A 10,146-nucleotide genomic window follows, 5' to 3' on the forward strand; every position below is an offset into this window, starting at 1 on the left:
TGACTTGGCCAAAAATGAAAATGCAATATGGATGATAGAAAACACATTTCTTATTTTCTGAATTAGGATGAAAAATAAAATAAAAAAGAACTTTCTTGAGGGAAAAAGGAGCGGCAATAAATGTGACTAAGGAATCGACGCGTGGTTCCCGTGGATTGCTTTTATACTCTTCGCTCTCTTCCCATTTTCTCTCAAGTCTCAACCTCCTCCTCCTCCTCCTCCTCTTCTCTTCTCTTCTCTCTTCTCTCTTCTCTCGTCTTTGCTCTCTTCTCTCTTCTCTCTTCTCTCCCTCTCAAACTCTCAACTGAAAAACCTCCAACAATCTCAAACCTTCTTCACCACTTCTTGCTTTACTCATTGAAGGTATGAATACAATCTCATAGATATACATGTTTGTACTATTATATGTTTTTCTTGTATATATATATATATGCATGTTCATCTTGCTTTCATCGAAATAACGATCATTTCTAACAGTTGTAATTTACAGGTTTCAGAGTACGTTGTTGTATCTGTTGAATTACACAAGCTAGTTCATGGCGCCCTCGTTTGTCTCGAACCCCGACGCCAGTCTTGACTCGAGTCGCAAGAAACGTCGAAAGCTCAAGGATGATCAGAACCCTTCTGCAACTACTCAATTGAGATGGAGATCCGATAACGAGCAACGGATCTATTCAACTAAGCTGGTCGAGGCTCTCCAGAAGGTTCGCCAGGGACCATCCTCATCGCCGACGGCTGCCGTCTCCGGCGGGAAAACAGTGAAGGAAGCAGCTGACAGGGTTCTGGCCTTGGCGGCGAGAGGCACGACCCGGTGGAGCAGAGCGATTCTGACGAGTCGACTCAGGATGAGAAAGAGGCTTCAGAAGCGTAAGAAGGCGACGGTGAGCGGGAATAGCCGGTGTAGGAGGGCGGAGGTGAGGAGGATGAGGATGCCGGCTGTGCAGAGGAAAGTTAAGATTCTTAGCCGGTTGGTTCCCGGTTGCCGGAAGGCTCCGTTTCCGAACCTTCTAGAAGAAACAACCGATTACATAGCGGCGCTGCAGATGCAGGTTCGAGCTATGACGGTTCTGACGGAACTTCTTTCCGGTGCTCCTCCGGCGGCTAGTCGTCTCAACTCCGCGAGTTGACACTATTGAATAATAGGCCAGCCACCCGGCTTATTGTGCCAGGTGTTTTTTTTTTTTTGGTTTTTGGAGGGGGGGGCTTATGTAATTCCTATAAATATTCTATATTTATGAAATTTTTAATTCGTGTATCTTATTGTGTATAGTAGGCTTTACTTTCTTCTGAGCTCCGCCATCATTTTCTTTTTCTTTATTTTTGATAGTTAGTTTATTGGATTGATTGAATATGCCACCTAATTGATTCTCAATCTTCATTTATCCAACCAGCAAAGTATATTTTGTGTATGTTTATATTTTGTGTTTGAACTTTGAACTTTGAAGCTAGCCAGTTTGAACAAAGACCTACCATACAGTTCTTCTACAACTACAAAAATGCATTTTTCTAATCGACATAACACGTCATAAATTAACGTAAAAATAATATATTAAAATTTCATCATGATAAAATTCGAGGAGAGAAAAATACCACATGCGTGCATGTTCACAAAGCACAAACTCCTTACCACACAATTTATTAGGTATATTTCTTAATTTTTTCTTATCGACCGGCATTCGAATGAGATTTTACTAAATTTGAATGATAAATCTAACTATTATTTCAAGGGTCAATTTTGTTGAAGTGGGTCAAAGGATTGATTAAGCTAACAAATTTGTAAAAAGCAAAAAGCAAAACATAACATGATTCACTCCAATATACTTAATTAACACAAGTTAGTTATCGATAGTTGATGTTTGTTGATGAAATAAACTATCTTTGTTACGTTACTACGCACAAATTGTATGATAAAAGTGGAGCGTCATTAATATGTAAGTTCTAAAATCGTCGTATGTGAAGATCGAATGAAAATTAAATACTCTAAATTCTTTCATTTCATTTTCATTTTTGATCCGATAAAAAAAAACCTCATAATATGAATACCTCTTATTCGACCTCAAATCCTTACCTCATGTGTTAAAAACACTTAGGACTATTTTTTTTGTTTCAATTTTGTTAACAGTATTAGAATATATGCATGATATGCGACGTGGATGACCGAATCAAAATATTACATATTAGTTGCTCGGTTCACTTGCACCTTAGTGCATAAAAGAATTTTCGTGATAAAGAATATATTTATCTTCATTTCATGATGAACACAAAGAAGAGATCGAGATATTTAGGTGTGTGGTGGCAAGTACGTCGAACAAAATTAAAGTTTCCGTGTGAAACAACAACCATAATCCAAAGTGATTAGTCACCTAAGCGTGAGATAAAGACTGATGATGATGATTACGTTTCCATTCTCTAGCCAGAAAACGTCTCTTCCTATAGAGATACTGTCATAGCTTAAATGGGGTGATTGATCCCCTTGATCAGAAAAATTGAGTGATTCACATGCATCTAATTCCATTAGCCAGACCTTAATCATGTAATTAGCCAAATCAATCATTAATTATCAAATAAACATAGGCAGCCGGGGTACACTACTGTGAGCTAGGAGGCAGTGGCTTTGGATATTTATGAGATACGAGATCGCGAAGAAGAAGGAGGTGGTCGGGAAATTCTACAAAAACAAAAAAACGAAAACATTTGGAAATTTTAGGAAAGAGTTGCACATCATGTGGCTCAGCGACCCTACAAAATTTCAAGTGCACGTACTCAGTGACCCTCTAAAACCCTCCCTTTTTCCCCAAAGGCTGTTTGCATTTCCATGTGCCCGGCCTCTAGACCCAAAAGAACACCATCCCCTCACATGGTGCCCTATTTCCAGCAAATGGGATATGCCAGAAAACCTAGCTAGCATTTCATAAAAACCGATCGGTCACTGTAATGCTATAGCTTGTTTGGTTGTGAGAATAAACTCGTACACTTATATCAAACAAAACCAAACCCTACGTACCATCGTGTGTCGTTAGCTCTGGGAAGCTAGCTAGCCAATCTGGCCACGGCAGTTACCTAGTTGTTACATTATAAACGGTGACGGATAGACAGATCGATGCTCGAATGCCCTAGTGGGATTGTCGATCATCTCATATCCCTATCTATTAACTATAACTATCAAAAAGGGTTATTCATAATTTGATGGTCGAATCGATCGAGGACCACAAATACACCATTGCTTGGTGTTTTGTAGGCTTTAATGTCCCAAGCCCTAAGAATCAATCGATCTCCCATTCTATTTGTGTGCTATGTTTTTTCTTTTTTTTTCTCTCTCTTTTCGTTTTGGTTTGTGCATTTTCAAACACTCCATACATCACATGCAACCATGTGGACTCTTCAATTCCTGATGAACACATCTGTTTCTTTGGTTTTTTTTCTAGCTTTATTGTTGTTGTTGAATTTATGGCACACATGAACTTTATGTGTGTGCATGGTGGCCTACATTGTGTTATAATTATTGTAGGGCTTGCTGGTTTGGACTTGCTTAAGCTCCAAAACATGCCCTAAAATGATGAGGCAATCTTTTGGCTTATACTTTAGGGCATTGCCAGGGTGAGATTTTGAGTCTTGTGCCATGGATTTAGAGCTTGATTTTGACTGGATAGTACGAATAGGATCAGCAGTTGGTGCTTAATTAGGGTCGATTCTTCTAGGATTCGGATAATCCATTATGAAGGTTGGATAGGTAGTACCTAAAACTAAAATGGCGGTTCATTTAGTATTATTCTTACAAATCTTTGTAATAAAGGGTCGAAGTTTAGAACATAATTAAGAGTTTCAGTAACAGATCGATGTATTTAGAGATTTTAAATACTTGTCATGTTTTTTTCGGATTGATTGTTCTAAGATTTGAAAATTGCAAAATTGTGGATTCAAAGTAGGTTTCGACTTACCAACGAAGCTCAAAACATGACAGAGCATCAATCAGTTTTATACTTATGATTGGAGATTAGTACTGTAAGAGTAAGGAGGGTTTTAATAGCTTCTTGGTTATTCTTGTTAGCGAGGGTTTATGTAGAGGAAGATCAACTGAGCTGCAGCTCGTACCTAGAGAATGATATCAGAGCTTCCTAGCTTCTAACTCTGTAATTAATGTGTATATATCGTACGGATGTTTTCCTCCAATATATAGCTAGTGTAAGAATCCGATTCCGATGAATGTGAGTGAATAGTTATGAAAATGAGTTATATATATACGGAAAATTCTAATATATCATATGGTATAACATGTATCATAAAATTTATGGCTATCATTGATTGAATAAACAACTAAATAACCATGTAATGACCATTTACCTCTTCAAAAGCTCTCATATGTCATACAATTAGACACATTTGCAATAGGTATGTCATACCATATGGTATGATAAACAAACTCATATACATACAGTATACAACAACGTAATCGTGACACACGAATGAGTTATAGGTAGTGAATTCATTTTTCACTTTCTCTTGAAAATGCCTGGACCAATATATTGAATTATTGACAATAGTACCGAGTTTTAGGTCTTCTAATTACTTTTCTTCACGTACATTCACCCATGATTTGGACCATTTTGATCCAATTCATATGCATGTGAATGAGTTGTTTGTGTCTCTCTATGTTCATGTAAGAATGCTTGGACCAGTTTATTGATAGCCTTTCGACGTTTTATACCTAAGAAGGAATAAGTTCCTACTCACTATAAGTACTATGTACGTAAATGATAAAAAGCTTAACTCCATGACAACCTCTACATTGATTGTGCTCGCTGGCTTGATTTTGATCGTGGAGGAATATACTTCTTTTTAAACTTTGTGTTGCAAAAATATTACGAGTTCATTAGATGTTCTGTTTTGTTCGATTTGGTAAAAATTACTCAGATATTCATCGAAAGTCTATCGTTGATATACATTATTGACTTATCTCTAAGTGGGTGAGCTTATTGTCGAGGCGAATAATCTATCGACGCACAAGGACATGGAATATTGCCCCTACCCAGCTACCCTTTGCTCGAATTATATGAAGTTATGAACATCGTTGTACAAGATAGATAGCCATCTGAGTTTGGAATAGTCTTCATGCACCAATAATGGTCCCCGGAAACTTTGGCTTTAGGGTTAAGATTTATGAGTTAGAGAGCGATGCTACGGCACAAAAGCTTGGAATTCACATTGGCTTTTCCATTGAAATCGCAACACCTGTTCTAAGTTCCAACTGATCATGCATGCAATCTGTAGTTTTCTTGAGAGGTACCTGATTCCGAAAGATGACAATTAGCGCGGCATGCCACTCTTTGCTAGCTTCCAAACGACATGTCAAGGTCGTATTGGAGCATCGGAGACCAATACCATCAGAGATAATTGTTATTTCTGCAGCATTATTCTTATTTCTACTCGATGATCTTATATATGCTCTCTGCATCATATCATCATGAATTGCTCATATAATTGAACACCATCTACAACCCTAGAACAGAGTTAGCTAGCTTTGATTATATATGTGAACTATGTGCTCACACAGTCACACCATATGATGCATCTTTTTCTTTTTTTCTGATCATATATGATGGGTTATGTTTGTGCTGTATCTGACAAAGCTGAAGAACCATATCCCTATAATTGCAAGGGCTTTCACATATTTGTGATAGCTCGCACATGAGCTAGGGTTCCAAGTACGTCTAAGGTCATGTCGCTTCAAAGTTCAGTATAAGCTTTTCTTTCGTTTAATAATTTACACTCATTTTCCCAAGAATCGCATGCAATACAATAGTACTTTGTTGTGTCACGTACATGCGTGAGATGACAAGATGTCTTTCTTTCCTAATGTACCTGTATTTTATGTATAATAATTATACATTCCTTCTTAGTTAAAACGAATCTTTTCTAAAACTGTACGCTTAATGTTAAATGTAATGAGAATCGTTGGATTAGTAGTCGATTGAACGAGAACTTCGTTTAGGTAAAGCCTTCAATCATCATAAGAATTGTTATGGACTAATTAACACCATGGAAGAACGTACTCTATCTAAGCCTGAACTAATTGAGGGTTGCAAAATTAGCAGTAAGCGACGAAAGAGAAGGGATGGGAAGCACTTTTGAGTTGTCAAAGTCGAACAACCATCCCCAATAAAGGAGCTAGCCAACAACAATGGTCTCACTTGGCATCGGACCCAGATCGACAATACAGATGGGTATAACATGACAAAACACAAAAATGTGCGCAAAGCAACACATTGGTGAACTTGTGGTTCTATTCCAAGAGATAATTCGCAACTCGTGGCACAACCTATGAGCACACACACGCTTATTATAAATCTCTCTCTGACAATCGACCAAAGTTTTTGTTGTGTTTTGTTGTACGTGGATCCTCGTTGGCTAAAGAAAACGACCCCGACGTCCTTGCTGCTGCAGCATACACAGTGCTCTCTGCTTCTTCACTACTTGTTTTTTTGCGACCATTATTGATCGTTATTAGTTGGTTTGATCTTGGTTGGCTAATCGTACAGGGTCTTAATCCTAGAGGCTTATATTCTTATTGTTGTTATACTATTGTGATTATGGTTATGCTCGACGTACACTGTGGATAGATATATTAAAGACAAACCTCATAACAAACCCTAAAACACAGCTTGAAGTGAGAAAATGGACCGTTTTTAAATTAATGGAAGGTAATATGAATAGTTATGAACTCATGCAAGGCTCTCGTTAATAGACTGGCAATAATTGAGCAAGAAATAAGTCGGGTGGAAAATGGAAACTTCAAACCACATATCAGTAACTAAGCATAATGGCACAAAACTTCGAAGCCCAACAAGATGAGCTTAACCCATTCTCATTTCATCAAACCGGTCAAGCCCGAACTATATGCATGCATTTAGGTCGATTAGATACTACTCATGAAGGTAGTTCCTCATACAATTCAGTCCTCTACCTCCAGCTACATGTATTTTCTGCACACGGCGTTTGTGATTATTCTACCTTCTGTTCTACATATCATTGAATTAGTATGGTCAATATACTACAAAAGAGGGAAATCTGATCAATTCGCTGCTCAGAAAACTTCTCAAAATTGCTCTTCATGCACCAATGTTAAGTTGAATTTTAATTATCAGGAGAAAATAATGTATTAAGATAGGATAACAAGTTACGACATAGCACAACTACTCGTATAGTGAACCGTTTGAACCATCTGTTCATGTATTTCATCAAGGCTGTACCTAAAATTTGGAGACCTGAGGCGAATTCAGAAAATGGTGCCTTTTAATGGTATATAAGAAAAAAAAATCGACAACGACAACTATACTATATTGTGCCACAAGGCTATCGTGTCACTTGGCTATCTAAACACGGTACATAAAAAAGAAAAATAATAATGTTCTAACATAATATTATATCATGTATTAACATCTTTACCAAATTCTTATAAATATGAAGTGATGTCTCTATGTAAATTTCACGAAAGGTGGACTTGCTCTCACCTCTAAAAATTGTTCAACCCTCTCGACTAGCTTCGACCATATTCTTTTTATAGTAATAATTAATTATTGCATGTACAATAATTATGGGAGATGTGACACTTCTGTTTAGGAAGAAAAAAAAAGTTCACAATACCAACATGAATTATTAAATTACCAAAAAAAATGCATGAACACACGCGGCAGGTGTTTAAACGGTGAGGAACTATGATGTTGTCTCATGTGATGGGCTTTGCTAACCGAAAAAATGAAAAATTTGTGCCTCCTAAAATTTTGGGCCTGAGGCGGTTGCCTCTTGGGCCTCTCCTCAGGTCTGGCCCTGTATTTTATATCTTGGAAAAGAAGACAGAACAAAATCCCCATATTTCAAAGCTTTAAGGCACCATTATACAAATGAAGAGAAAGCCTTGACCTTTAAAATAAGACAAAATAAAAGAATATGGAGTTCAAATTAAGGCTTCTATTGGTTATTTAGCTTGGAACTGGAAATAAATTGATCGTAGAAAGCTAAACCTTTCAAGATCTATCGCCGGGGAAGAAGAAGATCTGAGATTGGGGTGATTGTGAATGATTGTAAGTGTTGTAAAAATGTATGGACGGAATTCATGTAACATTAAAACATAAAACATTATGGTAATATCTTGGAAATAACAAATTAAAATAAATTTTAATTTAAATCATAAAATTTCAACAAGTGTTATTTATAAGCATTGGACTCTATTTCTCTTAAACATGTCTTTCGTTAAGCAAATAGTGTCGCGACCCCTAGTACATGTGATTTTCTCCCGAGAATCTCCATCACTTGCCCTCACCAACACTGGCGGCCACCAGAGAATCTCCACCGTCTGCATCACATAAATTGGTGGGTTGATTTATTTTTTAGGTTAGTCGCAAAACTCGATCATGAGCATATATTATTACTCATGAAACTTCTTTTTTTGTTTGGATAAAAGAGCGATTGAGCATTGCTTATTTACTTGATCATGATAGATGTATGTTAAGTTGTTAACTAAGGGCCCCTGAAGGGATGCACAAAAAACTTATCGACTTCGAACTTCCTAGCTAATATCAAATAAATGAAATTATCCCAAACGGCTCTTGACTCTTCAGTCTTTGGACTGGATTCATATAATCATCTAAAATCAATGTGGTTAATAATTCCTAGCAAAATCATCTGAACACCATGTTATTAAATCCAACAAATTCACCAAATTTGCCTAGGGCTGTTTATATGTTGTATGCATGCGCCTTTCTCAGCAGTCTTGCCAGGTCTTTCCATTCGAATAGGAAAGATATCATTCCACAATGATCCCTACCTATTTCCTGTCAAAGTTGCGTCCGTACGAAGTTCAAGTTCATGGTGTCAAAGTGAAGGCAACTGTGGTGGCCAATAATGTTAGCTTCCTTGAGCAAAAGCTCTCTGAATTAAGTAGCAAGCGCGTTGTGGGAGTTGATGTGAAGTTTCAAAGCAGAGTGGCCTCATTGTTGCTGCTCTGCGTTGAGGGTCATTGCTTGATCATCCCAATTCGTGCACCTTTCTCTACTGTGTTTAACCCAAAAAAAGTTTCTGATTCTGGACTCGGACGGCTTCTTGCTGACCAGAATATTTGTTTTGTGTACTCGAAATTTAAGAGCGAAGATGCTACCTCCTATGCAGGATTGCCGGAAATGATGAAGCAGACAGGTATAGAAGTGGATCATCTGGCGGCTACCATATTGAAGAAACCGACTCTCCTCAGAAAAGGGCTCTATGAGTTGGGACGTGAAGTTGGTATTGACATCAAATCAGCTTATTATGTACAATACATAAATTGGTCGGATGTCAAAGTTTTCTCAGAGGAAGAGATCAAGTATGCAATTCACGATGTCTATGCTACATTCCTTATTGGGAACAAACTTTTGGGGACGCTTGCATCTTGATTAGTATTGGCGTCTAAAACAATGTTGCAGTACTGTGTTTTGCAATGATAAATTTTTCTGTTTCTCCAATAATGAGGGAGCCTTTTCCTCAATCCTCAAAGTTAAAAATGTTATCAGTTTTATTATGTACTACTTTTACTTCTCTAGTACTGTCTGAACAGTGTGACTTCTTCTAAGAAAATTTTTCAGTTATAGATTGGAAAAACGAAAATATAAAAGTTAAACGCACGAAACTTCAAAGCCCAATTACAATCAAAATAAATTAAACCCATTCTCAATTCAACAAAACCGTCAAAAGCCCAAGCTAAGGTTTGATACCAATCATAGTATCATACCATATATCTGTATTTTCTGCACACGACGTTTGTGATTGTTCTGTTCTTCATGTCATTGAATTAGTATGGTTAACATACTACAATAACTACAATAACTAGTAATCTAGAGGGGAATCTGTTCGATCAATTCGCTTCCCAGAAACTTCTTAATTCAAGCGTCTCTTGCACCAGTGTTAAGTTGAATATTAATCAGGAAATGTTTTAATCATTTGATCTACTAATCTTGCATGTATGTAAAGAATATTAGTGTATTAAGGTACGATAACAAGTTACAACATGACACAACTACTCATATAGTGAATCAATTGAACCAAGTGTTTGTGTCTTCCATATCTTGAAAAAGAAGAGATAATAAATCAACTAAACGAAGATGACACCTTAACCTT

General features: G+C 37.1%; 2 protein-coding genes across 2 annotated transcripts; both read left to right on the forward strand.

Moving 5' to 3' along the window:
* The first annotated feature begins 212 nt into the window (after nucleotides 1-212).
* Nucleotides 213-1,254, forward strand: LOC101301213 (transcription factor bHLH149-like). The gene is made up of 2 exons (XM_004302231.1): nucleotides 213-363; nucleotides 491-1,254. Exon 2 carries the CDS (start codon nucleotides 537-539, stop codon nucleotides 1,125-1,127), a length of 591 nt encoding a protein of 196 aa, XP_004302279.1. The 5' UTR covers nucleotides 213-363; nucleotides 491-536; the 3' UTR covers nucleotides 1,128-1,254.
* A 7,556-nt stretch (nucleotides 1,255-8,810) lies between these two features.
* On the forward strand, nucleotides 8,811-9,425 carry LOC101313333. Its single transcript, XM_004304853.1, has one exon. The coding sequence runs from the start codon at nucleotides 8,811-8,813 to the stop codon at nucleotides 9,423-9,425; it is 615 nt and encodes a 204-aa protein (XP_004304901.1).
* The last annotated feature ends 721 nt before the right edge of the window (nucleotides 9,426-10,146 follow it).

This window comes from Fragaria vesca, linkage group LG6, assembly GCF_000184155.1.
Source record: "Fragaria vesca subsp. vesca linkage group LG6, FraVesHawaii_1.0, whole genome shotgun sequence".
Lineage (NCBI taxonomy): Eukaryota > Viridiplantae > Streptophyta > Magnoliopsida > Rosales > Rosaceae > Fragaria > Fragaria vesca.

Coding starts and splice junctions, on each gene's coding strand:
- LOC101313333 (XM_004304853.1), top strand. CDS start 8,811: ATGATCCCTACCTATTTCCTGTCAAAGTTGCGTCCGTACGAAGTTCAA.
- LOC101301213 (XM_004302231.1), top strand. CDS start 537: ATGGCGCCCTCGTTTGTCTCGAACCCCGACGCCAGTCTTGACTCGAGT.